Source organism: Salmo trutta, chromosome 27 (assembly GCF_901001165.1).
Source record: "Salmo trutta chromosome 27, fSalTru1.1, whole genome shotgun sequence".
Classification (NCBI taxonomy): domain Eukaryota; kingdom Metazoa; phylum Chordata; class Actinopteri; order Salmoniformes; family Salmonidae; genus Salmo; species Salmo trutta.
Window position 1 is genome coordinate 23,810,282 of NC_042983.1, and position 22,640 is coordinate 23,832,921.

The 22,640-nt window shown below is 47.6% G+C and overlaps 1 protein-coding gene across 2 annotated transcripts in view; it reads left to right on the forward strand.

The window, feature by feature from the left end:
* Nucleotides 1-22,640, forward strand: part of LOC115164648 (protein PRRC2C) — a 32,406-nt gene that overhangs the window by 5,633 nt on the left and 4,133 nt on the right. For both annotated transcript variants that reach the window (XM_029717349.1, XM_029717350.1), the window contains 6 exons: nt 540-630; nt 2,341-3,700; nt 3,786-3,876; nt 8,433-11,186; nt 11,779-11,901; nt 22,274-22,386. In XM_029717349.1, the coding sequence (XP_029573209.1) occupies nt 2,343-3,700; nt 3,786-3,876; nt 8,433-11,186; nt 11,779-11,901; nt 22,274-22,386 (4,439 nt within the window). In that variant the 5' untranslated portion in view covers nt 540-630; nt 2,341-2,342. The remainder of the gene's footprint in view (nt 1-539; nt 631-2,340; nt 3,701-3,785; nt 3,877-8,432; nt 11,187-11,778; nt 11,902-22,273; nt 22,387-22,640) is intronic.

Genomic DNA, 22,640 nt, shown 5'->3' on the forward strand with positions numbered 1-22,640 from the left:
ATCTGGTCCAGATTTAGAATTTGTGTTTGTACTTTAAAAAGCAAATGAGCTGTTTGCAAGGGCAATGGTGGTTGTGCAGTGCAATTCTTACAGCCAGTGGTTTCTCCTCCAGTCCCTGCTGTGTTGCTGGACCCATCTACAGGGAATGTTTAGCATTCCAGCTTTGCAAAAGCTTTTCCTGTCAACAACCACTGCCTCCATTTATCAGCCCCCTGCTAGCAGTAGGACACTCTCCCTTTACTCCCATTCTTTTCTTTCTCTTCTCCATGTTTTATCTATTATGCAAGTTGTGAAATCTACAATTTTTGTTAGTCTTTTTTTGAATCTTTGTTTACATCCTTCAAAATGTATGTTAGGGTATTTCTCTGTGTGTTTCCATAAATGAAAAATGCTAAGTGGATTTCCGGTGGGAGGTCTGAGACTGCTGTAATGATGCTGAGGTCTGTGCTACACTGTAATGTACGCAGCCGCAGGGTCTACTGTTACAGGAAACAGAGTTCCTTCCTTTGTAATGACACCAAATGGTTCTCTCTCCCCAGGCACCTACTCCTTACTCCACTGTGATATGACATCACTGAGTGGTTACCACAGAAACCAGGGCTCCACTGCAGACGGTTGACAGCCAGTCAAGTGAGTGATGATGGTATTGCCCACAACAACAACGAGGACGTGTGTGCGACCGATTACATTTTATTTGAACTGCAGTCAAAGCAGAATTGGATAATTGCACCACCAAACAGTTCTGTGTCCCCCCTCTCACACCGTAGGAGAGCAGTCAATCCCTTTCAGAGAAGCCTAACTCAAGAGAAGAACATGTGGAATACATGATCAGATCTGCAGGAGCCTCTTAAAGGGCAGCAGTCCACCAAACATTGTTGCTTTGATGTTTTTGCTCTCAAATCAAATGTTATTGGTCACATACACATATTTAGCAGATGTTATTGCGGGTGTTGTGAGAAATGCTCTCCTTCTTGATGATGGGAACATGTGATATGACTGTGTTTACTGTACGTTAATTAACAGTCAATTACTGTTATACCGACAATTATTTGCTTGACAATCACCGGCTGATAATGTAGTGACTGCCTCAGTCCTAGTAGAGCACTTTAGTAGGGGAGGAGCCCAATATCTAATTACTTGTGTAGCTTTTCAATGGAATTCCCTTTTACTGCCATAGGCCAGACCTGCTTTGCATTACTACACTGACTGAATGGAAAAGACAACAATGACACTCATAGGAGAGTGAGCCTTCCTGCCTCACTGTTACTGCTGTCTGGTGCAGCTCTGTAATCTTCAGATTACTGTAGCTCTTCAAAAGGAGCGCCAGACGGTCTTTGTGCTGGCAGGATTTCTGCTGTCTCACCTGTAGCTACATCTATATTTTGAGTTCTTGGGATTATAAGGTTCTATCTGCAAAAAGATGATTCTGAGATAATTGGCTTTAAAGTTCCAAGCCCTAATTGGTTTGAATGGTGTCAGCAATTTTTATTTTAGAGTACTATATAGGTAGCCTTGGTCTGTTCACTGTTTCTATGTCAATAATTACATTTTGACAAAAATGCAGATAGAACCTTATAGTCCCAAGCTCACGATGTTGTCTATGTGTACTGGTTATCTCTGAGTCAGACTTAGTCACGGCAGATAGAACCTTATAGTCCCAAGCTCACGATGTTGTCTATGTGTACTGGTTATCTCTGAGTCAGACTTAGTCACGGCAGATAGAACCTTATAGTCCCAAGCTCACGATGTTGTCTATGTGTACTGGTTATCTCTGAGTCAGACTTAGTCACGGCAGATGGAGAAACAGTAGATGGAAACGATGCTGCCAGGGAACTGAACCTTCCCCCGTACCCGGGGAACTGAACGCTTCCCCCGTACCCGGGGAACTGAACGCTTCCCCCGTACCCGGGGAACTGAACGCTTCCCCCGTACCCGGGGAACTGAACGCTTCCCCCGTACCCGGGGAACTGAACGCTCCAGAGGTGGTGGATCTCTCCCTCTCCCCCTGGCTGAGGCATGCCATACTAATGTATGGCCTGTGTTTAACAGCCCATCTGCTTCTAGAGCAGCCAGCCACATCTCTGGGTGCATGACGCCTCCCAAGGCAAAGTCCAGAGCAGTGCCCAGATAACCAAGACAGCCTTTACTTCCTCTGTCCCATGTTCCTGATGTGAATGCACCAGTCGTAGTACAGTCAGTGCATTGCCTCAGAGAAAGGAGTGGCAGTACGACTCGCTGAATTTATTTATTGGACTTTGTTTATTGTTTTACTGCTAGACCAACAGTTAATGGCCAAAGGTGCTGATAGAGATTTGTACATTCCTCTCCCTTTTTCCACAGGGATGGCTGCACAAGTGGAGGTGCAGACTGGGGAGGTGGAAAGGATTGGTGTAGGGGGTCGACTGCACCTCAGCCCTCTGTCTGACTCCAGCAACAAGAGCCTCACGGAGGGTTCCTCCAACACCCAGGCCTCCCTCATCATCACCCCAGAGCCTAGTAAGCCTGTCCCTGCACCCAAACCACGGCTCACTCCCAGACCTTTCGCTGTGGAGAAAAACCCCACCATCCGGCCCATACTTGCGCCTAAGCCTAATACCAACCCCCGACCAGTGTCCACTCGCCCTACTTCTTACAAACCTGACTCACCCAGCACCTCAAAACCTCAGCAGCCGAATGTCACCAGCAAACACAGGCCAGTGCCGACCAACCCCAGCTGTCCTGCTCCTAACTCCTACAAACCCTCTCATAAGTTGAGCATGGGACAAACCACGAAGCCTGTAGCCCAGCCCTTCAAACCCGCCCCTCTTCTAACCCTTGGGGACCCCAGCAAACCAACTCCCTCCCAACCGGTGCGGCGTCAGAAGCCAGCTGTGGCAGGCTTGTTCCACTCACGAGGCCCTAAGAAACCGCCTTCAGCAGAATGGTCCGGATCCACCAAACCAGAGAAGGAAAGGAACAAAACAGCATCCAGTATCAGAGCTGGGGCAGCCTCTATGACCAGAGCCAAGTCTATGGGCTTCCTCAGTCAGATAGGGCAAGATGAGGAGGAAAGGAAGGGGGATGAAGGGCCCAAGGTCACAGTTCAACTCCGATCCCAGTCTAGAGCCTCCAGGCCCAGACCTGTGTCGGCCATCTTCCTGCCCTCTCCCACTCAGGCTGAGTCGCCCACCCCAGCTGCTCGCTGGGCAGTGAGACGTCCCCTCTCAGTCGACCTCACCTCCAAGTTTGAGTCCATTGGCCTGTCGCTGCACCACGGCCGACCTGCCAAGACCGACAGCAAGGAAAACACTCCGGTGGAACCGCTACGGAGGACAGAGAAGGAGAAGGGAGCAGAGGGGACCAATGTTACACCACCGGCCCCAGACAGCAAGCCCTCAGCCCTCGTACGAGGGAGAGAGAAAAAAACAGAGGAGGAGGATGATAAGGATGAGGGAAAGGGTGGAGGCAGCATTAAGAGACAGATCAGTCTCTTGCTTGATTCCTCCTCTTCTTCCTCTCCTGTGGTTCCTCTCCGTGTTGCTGCCCAAAGACCAGGGTCTAACTCTCCAGTACAGCCAATCCAAGAGGCAGATGTAACATTGGGTGGTGTTAAACAGCGAATCAGGAAGCTTACTGAAGATACTGTTACACCACCAGCCCAGACCCCTGCTGTTAGACCACAGTTCAAGTCCCGCCCTCTGCCCCCTGACCTGACCAGAAGGTAGGAGCTCCTCACCACACTGTCAGTTCTTTTATGGCTCTCCCATTGGCATGTCTTGTGTGATATGTGTGTTTCTCTTCATCAGGCTTGGCTCTGAGAGGTCCACAGACCTCGGCAGTCCCTCCCCCAATGAGGCGACAGACCGCCATGAGAGTGACACTGATCCTCAAAGGAGGGTAAGAGAGGCTCTGGGATTTGCTTAGGTTAATCTGGTGTAGGTGGTTTGGTGTAGGATTGCAGTGAGCCCTGTGAGAATTGTTCAAACTCCCGTGCCTACCAGGCAAACCCAGTTGAAACACTACTGTATGATAGGCAAGCAACAAGGTAACAGTTCAAGCTAGAATCCTTACTTGGTGAAACTGCCACATCTGTTTGGGATATTACAACAACAATGAAGTTACTGCAAACAACCAACACTGTTTTATAAGATATATTCTGCTGTTCTGTACTGCAATTTATTTTACCACGCTGCCAGACACTCCCCACCTCAAAACACCACGCTGCCAGACACTCCTCACCTCAAAACACCACGCTGCCAGACACTCCCCACCTCAAAACATCACGCTGCCAGACACTCCCCACCTCAAAACATCACGCTGCCAGACACTCCTCACCTCAAAACACCACGCTGCCAGACACTCCCCACCTCAAAACATCACGCTGCCAGACACTCCTCACCTCAAAACACCACGCTGCCAGACACTCCCCACCTCAAAACATCACGCTGCCAGACACTCCTCACCTCAAAACACCACGCTGCCAGACACTCCCCACCTCAAAACATCACGCTGCCAGACACTCCTCACCTCAAAACACCACGCTGCCAGACACTCCTCACCTCAAAACACCACGCTGCCAGACACTCCCCACCTCAAAACACCACGCTGCCAGACACTCCCCACCTCAAAACACCACGCTGCCAGACACTCCCCACCTCAAAACACCACGCTGCCAGACACTCCCCACCTAAAAACACCACGCTGCCAGACACTCCCCACCTCAAAACACCACGCTGCCAGACACTCCTCACCTCAAAACAAGAACAAAGGCGCTGCGACGAACAGTGGCACTGGTTCCCCAAATGCGAATTAGATTTTTTAATCCCTGGTCTTCAGTAACCAGGTTTTCATCCAAACTTGAAGTCACGTGATGGCATGTTGTGTGGTCTCCCTACTACGAGTCGGGAAAGCATGCAGTTTATTAGGCTACAGATGAAATAAGTTATGAACTTCACAGGTGATGAAAGTGCAAAGTGATTTAGCTTGATGCTCCTTTCCAATAAATATCATGATGGGTGGCAGGTAGCATAGCGGTTAAAGAATTGGACCAGTAATGGTTGCTTGTTCGAATTTCTGACAAGGTGAAAAATCTGATCTGCCGTTGAGCAAGGCACTTAACCCTAATTGCTCCAGCATCGCCGTCAATAATGACTGATCCCTGGCCGCGACCCCACTCTCTGAGGGTGTCTCAGGGGGAGTGGGATATGCAAAAAAACATGTTTCCATTTCACACACATACTTGTGCAGGTTGCACACTTGTACATATGTGAAACAGGACAAATACAGTGCCTTGCAAAAGTATTCACCCCATGGCGTTTTTCCTATTTTGTTGCATTACAACCTGCAATTTAAATTGATTTTTATTTGGATTTCATGTAATGGACATACACAAAATATTCCAAATTGGTGAAGTGAAATTTAAAAAATTACTTGTTTCAAAAAAGTTAAAAATTGAAAAGTGGTGCGTGCGTATGTATTCATCCCCTTTTGCTATGAAGCCCCTAAATAAGATCTGGTGCAACCAATTACCTTCAGAAGTCACATAATTAGTTTGATTGCACACAGGTGGACTTTATTTCATTGTCACATGATCTGTCACAAGATATATTATTTTTATATATATATATATATATAAATATAAATATAAATATATATATATATATATCTGTTCTGAAAGGCCGCAGAGTCTGCAACACCACTAAGCAAGCGGCACCACCAAGCAAGCGGGACCATGAAGACCAAGGAGCTCTCCAAACAGGTCAGGGTACGAAGTTGTGGAGAAGTACAGATCAGGGTTTGGTTATAAAAAAATATCAGAAACTTTGAACATCCCATGGAGCACCATTAAATCCATTGTTAAAAAATGGAAAGAATATGGCACCACAACAAACCTGCCAAGAGAGGGCCGCCCACCAAAACTCACGGACCAGGCAAGGAGGACATTAATCAGAGAGGCAACAAAGAGACCAAAGATAACCCTGAAGGAGCTGCAAAGCTCCACAGCGGAGATTGGAGTATCTGTCCATAGGACTACTTTAAGCCATACACTCCACAGAGCTGTGCTTTACGGAAGAGTGGCCAGAAAAAAGCCATTGCTTAAAGAAAAAAAAAAAGCAAACACCAAAAGGCATGTGGGAGACTCCCTAAACATATGGAAGAAGGTACTCTGGTCAGATGAGACTAAAATGTAGCTTTTTGGCCATCGGGGGAAAATGCAATGTCTGGCACAAACCCAACACCTCTCATCACCCCGAGAATCCTATCCCCACAGTGAAGCATGGTGGTGGCAGCATCATGCTGTGGGGATGTTTTTCATCAGCAGGGACTGGGAAACTGGTCAGAATTGAAGGAATGATGGATGGCGCTAAATACAGGGAAATTCTTGAGGGAAACCTGTTTTCGTCTTCCAGAGATTTGAGACTGGGACGGAGGTTTACCTTCCAGCAGGACAATGACCCTAAGCATACTGCTAAAGCAACAATCAAGTGGTTTAAGGGGAAACATTTAAATGTCTTGGAATGGCCTAGTCAAAGCCCAGACCTTAATCCAATTGAGAATCTGTGGTATGACTTAAAGATTGCTGTACACCAGCGGAACCCATCCAACTTGAAGGAGCTGGAGCAGTTTTGCCTTGAAGAATGGGCAAAAATCCCAGTGGCTAGATGTGCCAAGCTTATAGAGAGATATCCTAAGAGACTTGCAGCTGTAATTGCTGCAAAAGGTGGCTTATTTCTTGTTTGTTTCACAATAAAAAAAAAATGATGCATCTTCAAAGTGGTAAGTATGTTGTGTGAATCAAATGATACAAACCCCCCAAAAATCTATTTTAATTCCAGGTTGTAAGGCAACAAAATAGGAAAAATGCCAAGGGGGGGTGAATACTTTCGCAATGCATCCTATTTGACATTTTACCTTTTAATACTTGGCTGCCGTTTGAGAAATATTTTGTCCAGTATAATCTCATCATGTAGGTTATACCCGCACTATATATGCGAGCTGTTGGTCAGGACGCACATCACAATACCAGAGTGGGCATATTTAACGCAATTGTTTTTTGTCGTGAGAAAACCATCAGTGGAGTTGAAAATGTGATGGAAACCCTTTTTAACTTGTATTTGTTTAATGGAAATTTAACCGCAAAAGTTATTTTTATGTGTACTATGTCATCACGCACATCCTTTTATCCACAACAAGTCAAATTGATGGAAACGCATCTCTCGTGGGAAATGCGCATTGTTTTTATGCAGATTCTTGAATGTATGCATGAAAATCTGTCGCCAATTGGAAGGAAACTTAGCTAGTGACACAAAATAAAGTTGTCTCGTTTGCTATAAAAACAGAATGAGAGCCATTCCAGCAATTTACTAATGCCCATCCAATTTGAGTTTACTAGCAAGTTACCAAAGATGTTGAGAGAGAAATTGAATCAGCCTGTTAAATGATCTCAGTCACAACACTGGGGGATTGGTAAGTGTTTGTCCATTATGTTTCCTGTCTTGTTTTACGGTCACTGTTTGTTTGAGCAATATTTGAAGATGGTGTTAACTTAGTTAAAGCTTTGTGAAAACAGTATATTCCTTTATTTCATTATGTATTTTTACTAGTTTCGATTTTTGAAAATGTAATGTATTTCTATAGTTTCTGTGTTTGCCACTGTAAGCCCCCAAAAAATAACTTGATCTTCGTGCAATGTTTCCACTATAAGGACTATGTTCAAGGAAAATTCTGATTTGCAATTCATCTCTCAAACAACCTGGGCACAAAACATTTTCTCCTAATCAGTCTTTGCTCTAGTTATGGGAAAGCATGTCCCATAGGAAAATGGGGCATGGAAGCGAAAAGGAACACCACTGAGGTGCAAAGAACTGAAACCGAATCTGGGGCATTTGTCATCTCTGGTGGTTCTGTGTGTTGGTTATGAAACATGCGGGGATTGAAGCACTGGGTAAAGGTCAACATGGAGAGGTTGTGATTACCACCTCAGCATCACACCTACTTTTATGGACCCAACAGAGGAGTGGGATCCCCTTTCTTCCCAGACACAATGCCTCGCTCAGTCACTTCACTTTGTATCACCCTCTCTTTTTCTCTGTCGTTATGTAATACTTAAAACAAATTTGACTATTTGTCAAACAGACACTTTCACTCCCAGATCTTGTATTATCCACCAGCTAAGTGTATCTGTTGAAATTCATTTCTTGAAAGAAAATGGCAGATGATATTGACTTTCAGCTATAAGTTAGAAAATCGTCCCCTTATCAATTTCTTATCCAGAGTTAGGTTTATTGACATGAGCACTCATAAGTAAATTAATAACCAGTGAATAAATATTGAAGAAAGCTTGATTTGAGATGACATACTTGTCAAGGCAGTGCTCATAAAGATTATTGCAGAAATGCCCACAGACTGTCTGACTTAATGTAACCAAACTCATTCCATGACTTATTTTGTAGGTGGAGGACTCCGTTTACAGCTTCAGTCACCAACAAAAGGTGGATGAGGACATCAGAGGCATACAAGAGCAGCCCACCCAGACCACCTCTGACCCATCAGCAGTACTGACTGAGGCAGGGCGACGGGTGGAGAGCAGCCCCAGCAGTGGGGCGCAGATGGTGCGAGCAGCCCTGTTTGAGAATGTGGTGGAGAGACACAGCGTGCTGGTGATGGAGGAGGATAGGGCACAGAGTGCCACAAAGGGCTGTCCCAAGAGAAGTGTGACCCTCAAACTTGGGGATGGGGAGAACGACGGCAGCCTGGTCACCGCTACCTACCGCAAGCCTGTGTCTCCCTCCAGTCCACTTCTTGTAGAGCACTTGTTTGACACTGTGCAGGCGGTGGGAAAGAGGAGAGCCGTTAGTGAGAGTGTCCCTTTGGCTCAGCTGGAGGACAAAGCCATGACCCTCCGTTCCAGGCGTTCTGAGGGCAATCGGTCAGCCAGGGCTGAGCCAGTGGAGGAGAGACATGCTCAGGTCCAAGGAGTCCTCAGTTTGGCTCAAAGGAGAGCACCAGCCTCCCAACAGGAACAGGGTCCACACTACCTGAGGGTTGGAGTTCTGCAGAAGTGGAATACCACTGAGATGGATAGGGAGGCAGAGGTAGAGAAAGGAAGGCAAAGGGAAAAGAAGACGGAGAGAATGGAGGATGAGAAAGAGAGGCAGAGGGAAGCGGAGAGGAGGATGCAAATGGATGTAGACAGGGAGAAGCCGAGAGAACAGGAGAGGGAGGAAGTGGCAGCACCGAAGCGGTTGAAAATGCTGGAGGCAGATGAGCAGCCACCCAAGGCCAGGGCCACCTACTTTGCTCTGACTGGTCAGATCCAGGAAACCATATCCTATGGGGACGAGGAAACCGAGAGAGGGGACGTGGAAGTTCCCTTTGACAATTTCTCTATGAAGTCTGGACAATGGGGCTCTCAAGGGAAGGTCTTACAAGTACGAAGGAACCCCTCTCTAGATGAAGCTTTTGGAAAAAGCTCCCAAGGTCAACAACAAGAAGAACTGATGGAGCGGAATCAAACACCGGAAAGGGAGAGAGGAACGGCATGGGACAGACGGACATGGAGGGAGCCGCTGGAAATAGAAAAACAAAAACAAGTAGACCTTGAGAAAGTAAGAGAATTGGAGCGGGAGAAAGAACAGCAGAGGGAGAGCAAGGAGTTTGAGAGGGAGAAACAGACACAGCTGGACATGGAGAGACAGAAACCGTTAGAATATGCAAGAAAGAGAGAGAAGGAAAAGCTAAAAGAATTAGAAAGAGAGAGACGAAATGAGTTGGAGAACGAGAGACTGAGCGAGAGACAAAGAGAGCTGGAAAGACATCGATGGCAAGAGCTGCAGAGGGAGAGACCGATAGAGTTTGGGAGACAGAGAGAGCAGGAGAGACAGAAAGAGTTTGAAAAGGAGAGGCAGAGACAGTTAGACTTAGAGAGGCAGAAAGAGTTTGAAAAGGAGAGGCAGAGACAGTTAGACTTAGAGAGACAGAAAGAGTTTGAAAAGGAGAGGACTGAAGAGTTGGAGAGAATAAAGGAGATGGAGAGAAGGCAAGTGTTTGAGTTTGAAAAACAGAAGCAGAATGAGAGAGAGAGGCAACAGCTTCTGGAGCTTGAAAAGCAGAGACTAAGAGAAAAAATGGAGAGAGCGGAGCAGGAGAAGATGAGACATCAAGCCATACAACAGGAGGAAGACAGACAGAGAGAGTTGGAAAGGGAAAGAATGCAAGAGTTGGAGAGAGAGAGGCAACGCGATCTGGAAAGACAGAAACAGAGAGAGTTGGAGAGGCAGCGACAGAAACAGTTGGACTTTGAGAGACAGGAATTGGAAAACCAGAGGGATAGAAAAAGGGAGTTAGAGAGGGAGAGACAGAGGGTAGAAGAACTGGAGAGAATAAAGGAGATGGAGAGAAGACAACTGTTTGAGTTTGAAAAACAGAAGCAGAATGCGAGAGGGAGACAACAGCTTCATGAGCTTGGAAAGCAGAGACTAAGGGAAAGGATGGAGAGAGAGGAGCAGGAGAAGATGAGACAGGTAGCCATACAAGAGGAGGCAGAGAAACAGAGAATCATGGAGAGGCAGAGGAGAGAGAACCAGGAGAGGGGGGTGCTGAACTCTTTACCTCTCAGACCTAAAATGCTGGATGTAGACTCTGTGTCTCTGGGTGACAAGCACTCCAGAGGCAGTCCTCACTCCCCTGGTGTCCGATGGAAGCAGCCCTCTCCCTGGGCAGATGACCACTACAGACCTGGTATCCTGGACATAGACTCATTCAGGTCCCAGACCGAGACACAACCCTTGCCCACTAGAGAGGTGTCAGACCCAGGTAGTGGGGTAAGCTCCCACCCCCACTCTCCAGAAAGGGAAGGTGGCCATAGGATGGCTCCCGAGGGCACAGTGGGGCGACCCAGTACAGTGTGGGCCCCCTCTCAGCAGGAGCTGTGGGAGCAGAGGCTAAGCATCGACAAGGAATCAGTGGATAGGCCCATGGCTAGACCAGAGCCACCCAGGAAGTCTGCCAATAAACCCAGCCTGGAGCAGCTCCTCCACAGACTGGAGGACAGGGCCACAGCCCCCATCCTGGTCCCAGAGAGACGCTGGTCTGGTATGCCCAGTGAACCATCCTTCCCCATGGAGCAGACCTGGTTCCCCCAGGACTCAGAGCCCCAGGGGCACAGGGCAGAGGCCAGAGGACAGAGGAGATCTCAGGGCTCCCAGGTAAGAAACCGTATCATAACGAGAGACATAGGCTGTGTGAATCAGTGGCATCTATAGATTCAATGAATTCAACCAGTTCAAGTGCTTTTGTGTAATGTTATGATTATGGGGGGTAGTTTGTTGACACACAGTTGGGCAGTACACTACCAGGATACACTTCCACACTCCTTCCCCAGGTGGCAGCACCCACCGGCTCAGGGGCAGGTGCTGTGCCAAGCCTTATTAAGCCCACAGGTGGAGGCAATCAGAAGATAATTAGGGTGCAAGCTTGCAGAACCAGGAGGATGCTGGGTTATTTTTCTTAGTGGGCTTTTGTTTATTTTTGTATATGTATTTCTGTCACTGTTTTGAACGAACAATAATGTGCTTGGGCTAGCCAAGGAGGCGTTGAGACTGAGCTGGACCTAAGGTAAGGTTGCTGTCTCCTGGATACATGTGCGGACAACACAGTCATCATACGCTGAAATCAGGCTACAGACCAGTTAGCCAGGCGTAAGACCCCTAGACTTTCCAGCAAATCAATATTAGCAGGCTAGTAAACTGTTCCGTAACAGCAAACATTAGATTTCATTCTACGCTCTCCGTGTCTTAGGAGCTGAACCGGATGAGGTCCCGCAGCGTGTCCCATAGATCAGCCCCGTCGGAGGGTGCTATGGAGGGGAGCCTCAGGATGAGGAGCAGGAGTGCACATAGAGAGAGGGTCCGACAGAGCTGGGTGAGTCACGATGCTCTGTTTCCATACACACAGGTGTACACACACACACACACACACACACACACACACACACACACACACACACACACACACACACACAATCACCTAATTTCTGACTGAAAGTTGGACAAGTTTCAGAGATGAGCTTCTGCTACAGTGAAATGACACTGCTTCATCATGGTAACAATTGGAGCCCCTCAGTTCTATGTTATCACTGTTTATACTTTTGAGCTGAATCTCACAGAAAACCCTGGTGATTTGGAAAAATGTGCTTGTATATGACTTCATTTGCAGATTGGGTTGTGTGTGTTACAGTAGGGTGGAGTAGGAATGCAGTTAGTTCACTGGAGGTGATGAGTAATGTGAAACACACAAAGCAGAGAAATGAAATCATGTTTTTAGGCCTGTAATTCAGGATTATGTGCTGCTCATTTTGACAGCCTTCTGTTTGCATAGCTGAAGAAAGGCTCTGCAGTGACATTTCCCATTGTGTGATAGACATTCCTTTTATTCAAGCACCTGTCTTAATACTTTAGTGTTGGTGCTCCTCTTTACCACTGGTACACTACAGAGACCCATGCACCATGTAAATAGCCTGTGCTACAAAGCAGATTCCATTCAGAGACCAGGCTGCCCTCCCCTCCCCACAATGAGCCCTCCCCTCCCCCAATGAGCCCTCCCCTCCCCCAATGAGCCCTCCCCTCCCCCAATGAGCCCTCCCCTCCCCCAATGAGCCCTCCCCTCCCCACAATGAGCCCTCCCCTCCCCCAATGAGCCCTCCCCTCCCCCAATGAGCCCTCCCCTCCCCCAATGAGCCCTCCCCTCCCCACAATGAGCCCTCCCCTCCCCACAATGAGCCCTCCCCTCCCCACAATGAGCCCTCCCCTCCCCACAATGAGCCCTCCCCTCCCCACAATGAGCCCTCGCCTCCCCACAATGAGCCCTCGCCTCCCCACAATGAGCCCTCGCCACAATGAGCCCTCGCCACAATGAGCCCTCGCCACAATGAGCCCTCGCCACAATGAGCCCTCGCCACAATGAGCCCTCCCCTCCCCACAATGAGCCCTCCCTGTGTTTCTTCATGATGTTTCCTGTGTCTGTCAGCTCTTGCTGGTCTGAGTGGTGCTGCAATTACCGCAGGGATTCTAGTTTTTAATTGTTTGTAGACCAACTGGAGACAGGAGTGTGAAATACCTGGTCTAGAATGAGTTATTGATGTAACAGCTACCAACCAGAACATTAAGCTAGCCAAGACCAACAACAGACTATACACACACACACACACACACACACACACACACACACACACACGGACAATACTAAACGAGGTAAATGTCTTACCTGTGAAATGTTTTCCCACATATAGCTATGTGTAGCCTACTTGGACACCGGGTCTCCCACACCGAACAGCCAGAAGCCACAGGGCTCTTCTCGCAGGCTCTACTTCCCTATGTGGGAGCATGGTGAACTGTAGGTCGCAATTATTTACCTGGTTACATGTACATTGAACAACACAGCAGCTTTTCTGCAAAAAATGTACAATGAAGTTGGGTCTTTTACACTGGAGGTCAATGGGAAAGAATTTTCCCCAAGTTATGGGCGTGGTTGACGGGACCTCCTTATTGAGTGTGGATTTGGAGTATCAACACGCGTCAATGACTGGATGTCGCTTGATGTTGTGGTGATGGTGTTTCTCTGTATCAGCGTGGAGGTTGGGCCTAGTGTGAGTGTGCACTATGGTCACCAGGCTCAGACTACATGAGCTGTCTAAGGCATCTACACTGGCTGTGATGGGAGATGATTCATCAGAGCAGGGAAACCAGGGAGAGGACAGACGAGACGGATACAACTGAAAATCATCTGGCCAACGTCCCTTTGTGGACTCTGTTTAGAGGGGACTTGAGGGCCGTCATTTCTTGCTGGACAATTGTTTTTAGCAGACTTTTTTTTCTGTAGTAAAATGGTTATCTTCATAGTTGATGAAACTTGAGTCTGTGTTTGTGGAGAGAACTGTGATTTCCAGCTATAGGATGGTTCCTGGAGGGTTCCTCAACTGTTCTCCAGAAGTCCACCAGGGGGCAGTTGTGGGCAGCTCAGAGTAGCAGTCATCAGTCTCTGCTCCAGTTTATTTCTCAGGGGGTTTCTGTTTGAGAATAAATCTGTGGTACTCGGTTGTTTTATAGACTAGAGTGTCTTACTCACTAAGGCTTAATTCAGTGAGATGAATGCTAGGAACGGTGGAGATCTGAAAGTGGGAGAGGACAGACTTCTGTGACCTGACGTGAGTCAGGGAGACATTTGTTAGGCAAACTCTGACACACTGTCGTGATTCCTCCGTTTAGCCATGAGCTCACTGCTGCTGACAGCCACAACCCCAGTAGCTCTTGAAAACAGCTACACCGGTCTCCTCCTTGCTCTTTTGCTCCCTCTCTTTCTTTCAGACACACATTCTCTCCATCTATTTTAAAGTATAGGCTCAACATAAAGTTCCTATCACTGTCAACCCCCCCATCCTTCCTATGTTTGCTTTCTACCCCCTCCGCCCTGTGCTGACTATGCCTGTGAGAATTCTCTCTTGCTCGCTGCAAGCAGAAACATGCAGGAGAGATGGATCACCGCAGAACATATATCGCCCTCCCCTCCTGCACTGCAAATCAAGGCCCTCCCTCTCTCCGCTTCTCCCTGCCTCCTCTCTCCCCTCCCTCACTTTGTTCACTCAATTTCTCCTTGAGCGTGAGTCCTGTAGTGCTGGGGAATGGGAGCAGAAGACTGACGCATTTCTCTATTGGCCTGTACCTGCAGGGGGAGAGGAAAGGAAGGAGAGTGCACTGGTCTTTCTCTCATGGATTTGACCTTAGCATCACAATCTCCTCTCCTGTTTGTGCTTCTAAATCCACGGTGCTGCTCTGCGGTTTGTGTGCTGGGTACTCCGAGGGAATAGGAATCAGTACAGCTCTTCCTCCTGCCTGACACCAGCTGTTCTGTTCAGCACCGTTCTTCCTGTAAAGTTTTCCTGCAGGAAGACGACTGCAGCGTGGGATCTATGGAGAGGTAGATTTTTAAAAATGGTGTTCCTCTGCGATTGCGGATGTGTCAGAGCGACAGCAGCAGCGACAGCTTCAGAATCCCGCCGTGAGGGGCGTGAGAATCAGAACAGATGAGCTGTGTTGTGACATTGCACTTCTACGTCTGTGGGTTTATTGCTGCTACTTGGTCTGATCATCATTATGTGGCTCCAGAACCTGTTTGCAGACGGTGCAGCAGTATATCTGCTGTGAACGGATCATCACACCTGAGTCTGGGGTTGTCTGTTAAACAGCCCTAACCCTTTTGGGTTCCCCGCTACAGTCTTGCCCTTCTGTATAGCTGTATAGAAATAGGCATTTTGCAGAACAGAAAGCTTAGAGTTCACCTCGCTGCCGATGATGGACTGAAATGGAGTCATGATGCATCTGACTGGCTGTGCTATCCCTTACGAACAGCCCAGCTACTGCAGCATTGACCTAGCTACGCACCTCAACAGTATCCAGGACACCAGCTCTGGTCCTGGATGACTACCTGGCTGAAGGACTCCCCATCGACCACGGTATCACACTGGACTCAGGCCCTACAGTACCGGACCACAGCCTGACTGAACGCTTTGTCCGGACTTCATTCTGTGACATTGGTCTTTTAGTGATCTGAGATGGAGTACCTGGGGGACAAGCTGTCGGTGGCCCAGTCCCAGGTGTCTGGGTGGATGGGGACCGCACGCCGTTCCCTGCAGGGGGCGCTCAGCTTGGTGTCCAGTGCAGTGGAACGTAGGGGCAGGGGGGCCGAGGACAGCCCCGGGGACTTCAAGAGGGCCAACTCGTTACGTTCTCTGGCTTCTCGCAGCCGGGACTCTTTCCGTAGGTTCTCTCTGCGCAGCCAGCAGCGCCTGTCCCTACGCAGGCGTCCTGGGACCAGCACCCCCAACACCCCCACTGCTGTAAGACACACACACAATTTGACACTTGCTCCCCCCCATCAATCCTTCTCACCATCAACTGTCCTTCCGTCTGTCACTGCCCATTCCAAGCACCTCAGACTTGTCAAGGCCTTCTCTACTTGTGTTTAATGTCTTGTGTTGCAATGTGAATTCTCTCTCTGATCCTGATAGTTCCTGACTGTTCTGCTTTTCTTCGCTGTTCAGTGCTCACCCCCCTCTGTGCCTCATCTGCTTCTGTGTCCTCTCTCTCGCCCTCTGCGTCTCATACCATCTTTGACATAACACTGACCTTTGTCTGTGTGTGCACCATAGCTCCTACTGCAACCGCAGTGTCACTGGCTCCTCAGGTCATAGCTTACTGTGGGCTGGAGTTGGGTTTCTCGCCCCCTGTCCCTCCCTCCTAAACTATGGTCTGGTTTAATCTAGTCAAATCAAAGTTTGTGTCACGTGTGCTGAATACAACAGGTGTAGACCTTACAGTGAAATCTTTACTTACAGGCTCTAACCAATAGTGCAAAAAAGGTGTTAGGCGAACAATAGGTAAGTAAAGAAATAAAACAACATTTAAAAGACAGTAGCGAGGCTATAAAAGTAGCGAGGCTACATACAGACACCGGTTAGTCAGGCTGATTTGAGGTAGTATGTATATATGGTTAAAGAGACTATGCATATATGATGAACAGAGAGTAGCAGCAGCATAAAGAGGGGGCGGTGGGTGGTGGGACACAATGCAGATGGCCCGGTTAGCCAATGTGCTGGTGCACTGGTTGGTTGGCCCAATTGAGGTAGTATGTACATGAATGTATAGTTAGTGACTATGCATATAAGATAAACAGCATAAAAAGAGGGGTTGGGGGGACACACAATGCAAATAGTCCAGATAGCCATTTGATTACCTGTTCAGGAGTCTTATGGCTTGGGGGTAAAAACTGTCTGTGTATAGAGCAGTCAACAACAGTGCTGGGATCCATGTATGGATATAGACTTTGTAGCTATGGATCCCATGTAGTTGCAGTAGTTGTGTAATGACACCCATTGTAGGTCAGTTATCTTAGACAATGAAGTCCGGGTGTGAGATGAGGAAGTGTCAATTGTACTGTTAGTCTGGATACAGTTTGATTGCAGTTTTTACGAGATTTGCGAGATTTGCAGATCTGCTTGTTTGTTTGTCACTGAGCATGAGCATCAGTGTGTTCTGCAGCCTGTCAGGAGAGAGGTGATGAATGGTCATAGAACGGAGGCCAGTGAGATGTGAGGAGAAAGAGCTGATCAGGGGCCAGCCAGATAATGGAGCGGTGGAAAGGGTGAGAGGAGTTTGGGAGGTGGTCTACTCACTGAGAGGACCACAGGGATGGGTGGTACACAACTCCTGTCCTCAAGGGATGCAGCTCTGCTGGTTTTTCCCCCTCCACGGTACCTAATGCCCAGAAGGTCCACACACCTGGACTCTCACGTCTGAATACAAAGAAAGAACAAAACACACAGCAGCCCTTTACTGATTCACTCTCTCTGTCTGGTTTGTGTGCATGTATGGTCTGGTTTTAGCTAGAGCCTGTTGGTTGTCCGTACATTACCTGAGAACCAGCTGGTGGATCATCCAGATGCCCTGGTCTCCCTCAGGCTGATCCAGCTGACCTGAACCCACCACCTCTCCCTTGGACCCAGTCCTCTACCCTGCAGCCTGTATCAGCCAGGCCCACTGGTCTTAAGTTCTTAAGCCGAGTCAGTCAGATTTTAATGACATTCTGCTCTGCATTCTTAGCAAACATTTGACCCCTTGTCTGTACATTACACTGATGTAATAATGACAGAAGAAAATACCCTGTCAGTGTCCTGTTCAGGTCAGTGTTTTGGTAACTAAACTCAGCAAAAAACGAAACACCCTCTCACTGTCAACTGCGTTTATTTTCAGCAAACCTTACAACAGGCCTACAAGCCCTCAGTCCAGCCTCTCTCAGCCTATTGCGGACAGTCTGAGCACTGATGGAGGAATTGTGCGTTCCTGGTGTAACTCAGGCAGTTGTTGTTGCCATCCTGTACCTGTCCCGCAGGTGTGATGTTCGGATGTACCGATCCTGTGCAGGTGTTGTTACACATGGTCTCCCACTGCGAGGACGATCAGCTGTCCGTTCTGTCTCCCTGTAGTGCTGTCTTAGGCATCTCACAGTACGGACATTGCAATTTATTGCCCTGGCCACATCCGCAGTCCTCATGCCTCCTCGCAGCATGCCTAAGGCACGTTCACGCAGATGAGCAGGGACCCTGGGCATCTTTCTTTTTTTTTTTTTCAGAGTCAGTAGAAAGTCCTCTTTAGTGTCCTAAGTTTTCATAACTGTGACCTTAATTGCCTACCGTCTGTAAGCTGTTAGTGTCTTAGGTGCATGTTCATTAATTGTTTATGGTTCATTGAACAAGCATGGGAAACAGTGTTTAAACCCTTTACAATGAAGATCTCTGAAGTTTGGGATTTTTATGAATTATCTTTGAAAGACGGTCCTGAAAAAGGGACGTTTCTTTTTTTCTGAGTTTGTGACATGTGGCTGGAGTGCTGTTCTGTTGTTGACAGGGGATTGGTGCTCATGGGATCTGTAGTCATATTAGGATAGCTGAAAGTGTCGTCATTGACCAGTCCACTCCATGATCAATGTGTTTTACTGTTAAACATTCCTACTGAGGAAGACTCCACCTAGAGGGGTTAGAGCAGGAGAGAGGTGTTGGGGCGTACTGGGGGCGGTGTGAGGTTTGTTCTGCAGTGTTCGTGTTGGGGTCATTGTACCTGCACTAAGTAACCGGCCTGCTATGTGTTGTCTGCTTCCAGGCAGCAGGACCATATGTTAAATGTCTTAGAGCTGCACAGTACTTCCTCATTCGTAGGGCTGTGTGACTGACTGGCTGTTATTCAGGGCGGATATGAATGATTGTTTTGCAGTAAGGAAGTGGATTAATCCAATTTAAAGTGACTATGCCTTCACAGTGACGTAATAGGCCCAACATGTGTTTTATCTCAACCCAAAGTATTGTATTAAATAAGGGGATTTACGGTGAACATTTTCATAAATGTGATGGTGTCATAATACCAGGATGTTTTTCAGAGCCGTGATGTCTGGCAGGTCTAACTTTCCAAGACCTTGGCTCCTCTACTTCCTCAAAAGTGTGTTAGATTATCAATCACCCTTTCTCTCCTCCCTCCTTCTATTCATCCGCTCATTGTTCTGTCATTTCCATTGACACACCCTTCCTGTCCACAGAGGGGGTATTTTAGCAGAGGAGGCTGGCCAAGGCTAATGTTATTAAGGAAACGTCTACTTCACTACGGCTCTGATTCACAATGCGGTGCCATGCAGGCCTGCTCTCTCCTAGTGTTGTTGATAGCAGAGCCTACACCCTCACATGGTCAATACGAAAGGGCTTTAAACAGCACTACAAGTCAGCCTATGTTATTTCTTAACCCTCTCTGTCTTGCTGCTATTGTTTGGTTGGCAGGTAACCGGGTAGCCTCAGGAGCGGCAAACACTAAGTGAGGGTGTGTTTGGGTGTGCTGAAGTTCACCCACGCACACTGTGGATATGGTACATGTTCAAGGAATTTAGATTACAGGAGGTTCGCTTATGGAATCCTACATGCTTAGTCCTGTGAATTAGTTGTACTAAATCTTAGGCTGAAATTCATGATATAGAGGGATTAAGTGGGTGTGAGAGGTCTATTTCTCTGACTGTCTTTTGACCTATCAGGAATCATTCCTGCCAGAAATGAGAGGGTTTTAGAAAGCAACACTTAAGCATTCATATCTTACTGCACCTTGCTGGTCTGTTCACTTTCTCTTCACTGTGTTGCTATTGTTCCTCCTATGCTTCTCAGTAAACCCCTCACGTCGAGAAACGTAGCTGTACCATAGACCCAACCTAATCTGTCTGAAAGGCCTATGCATGTAGATCGATTCGCATGCCTGTTTAATTGACCCTGAGCCCAGCCCACCTGTTAGCCTGAGGCATTAGTCATGTGACCAACAGCATGTTCAAACCAATGCTTGTTTAACTGCTGATGCCAGATTTGGCAGAAAGTCAGTGTGGATTTGAAAACAAGCCTAGGTTACTGTGCTGTAAATATACATTTTTAGGGCTGTAAAGCCTGGAGAGGAGGAACTAATGTACTTTTGGTGCAAGTGCTTTCTCAGATGGAGTTTCTTACTGTTCTCCCTGGCCTTCTTTCTTCCTGTCAGGAAAGGCATTGATGATGAATGACATCCTGTACTGTTGTTCTCCCTCCTTCTCCCTCTGGCCCTGCTCTCACTCCCTTACACACACACACACACACACACACACACACACCAAACTCCCATTACATTTCCCTCAATCGTTTTCTTTAGACATGGTGTTGTGGTGCAGCAGTGCATCTGTATAGCACTGTCAAGGAAGTCAGTAGAGATCATGGAAGTTCAGCAATATTTCTCTGTTTCTATACAGTATGTGCGCGTACTTGCACAGACGTGAATGCATGCACAGGAGCAGTGAGTGTGTGGTTTTAGGACAGTGTGCCCTCTGTAGAAGCCTCATTAAAAGAGCCACGGTTCAGTAGACGGCAAACAGTGTCTCACCAGTCTCTGGCCCTGTGAGTTCATCCCATTACCTCTCGTTATCCTTCTCACCCACTGCTGGCCTGGCCATAGCCACACAATACAGGGCTATCAGGACCAGCGTCACTCATTCTCTCTCTCAACTGGCCAACTTTGTTACTGTAGGCTGGGCGGGGTTTCGTTCCACAGACGTGGTGATGGATTGAACCGACAGCCAGTAAGATGCTTTGATAGTTTGATTCAGGCTGGTGGAGATGAATCCAGTTCTGTCATATTGGAATGCGTTTCCTCTGACCTCCGAGGGGGACTCCAATGGCACATACAGTGCATTCGGAAAGAATCCAGGCCCCTTCACTTATTCCACATTTTGATATGTTACAATCTTATTCTAAAGTTGAGGAAATTGTTTTTTCCCCTCATCAATCTACACGCACTACCCCATAATGACAAAGCAAATACTGTTTGCGTAAGTATTCAGTACTTTGTTGAAGCAACTTTGGCAGCGACTACAGCCTCAAGTGTTCTTGTGTATGACATTACAAGCTTGGTACACCTGTATTTGGGGAGTTTGTCCCGTTCTTCTCTGCAGATCCTCTCAAGCTCTGTCAGGTTGGATGGGGAGCGTCGCTGCACAGCTGTTTTCAGGTCTCCAGAGATGTTCGATCGGGTTCAAGTCCGGTCTCTAGCTGGGCCACTCAAGGACATTGAGACTTGTCTCGGAACCACTCTTGCGTTGTCTTGGCTGTGTGCTTAGAGTCGTTGTCCTGTTGGAAGGTGAACCTTCACCCCAGTCTGAGAACCTGCTCCAGAGTGCTCAGGACTTCATCAAGGATCTCTCTGTACTTTGCTCCGGTCATCTAAGTCCCTGCCGCTGAAAAACATCCCCACAGCATAATGCTGCCAACACATGCTTCACCGTCCCTCCAGAAATGATGCTTGGCATTCAGGCCAAAGAGTTCAATCTTGGTTTTATCCGACCAGAGAATCTTGTTTCTCATGTACTGAGAGTCTTTAGGTGCCTTTTGACAAACTCCAAGCGGGCTGTCATGTTCCTTTTACTGAGGAGTGGCTTCTGTCTGGCTACTCTACCATAAAGGCCTGATTGGTGGAGTGCTGTAGAGATGGTTGTCCTTCTGGAAGGTTTTTCCAACTCCACAGAGGAACTCTGGTGCTCTTTCAGAGTGACTTTCAGGTTCTTGGTCACCTCCCTGACCAAGGCCCTTCTCTCCCGATTGCTCAGTTTGGCCGGCCAGCTCTAGGAAGTCTTGGTGGTTCCACATTTCTTCCATTTAAGAATGATGGAGGCCACTGTGTTCTTGTGTACCTTCAATGCTGCAGATTTTTTTTGGTACTGTTCCCCAGATCTGTGCCTCGACACAATCCTGTCTCGGAGCTCTACAGACAATTCCTTTGACCTCATGGCTTGATTTTTGTTCTGACATGCACTGAACTGTGGGACCTTATATAGACAGGTGTGTGTGTGTGTGCCTTTCCAGATCATGTCCAATCAATTGAATTTACCACAGGTGGAGTTGTAGAAACATCTCAAGGATGAGCAATGGAAACAGGATGCACTTGAGCTCAATTTCAAGTCTCATAGCAAAGGGTCTGAATACTTATAGAAATATATATTTTTTTATACATTTGCAAACATTTCTGAACTTATTTTCATTATGGGGTATTTTGTGTAGATTAATGAGGGATTTTTTTTCTTCTTCTCCCCTTTTAGAATAAGGCTGTAATGTAACAAAAGGGGGAAGGGGTCTGAATGCACTGCATCCACTCCTTTTTGACTGACTTGTCATTTTCTCCCTGTCCATCTCTCTCAGGAGCAGTTGAAGCAGAATCTGGACGGTGAGGAGTGGAGGGACATGGACACATTGGTCCGTGAGACGGACAGTCAGTACGGGACCTGGGAGACAGGACTGCACACTGACGATAGGTGAATAGAAATATACACACAACCCATCACAGGTGTGGATCCTGCGGGCTGGACCTATGAAACAGGATGTGCTTGTGTTTTTGGTTACCAAATATGCTGATCCTCATTCCTCTATGATTACTAATTTCCCATGAGGCTTTACCCTGATATCAAGACATCTTGACATCCCTAGTACTGAATGCCACCCAGTCACTTCTCCCTCCTAAATATACAATCCTCAACCATTTGATCTCCAATTTAACACCCCCTGGATT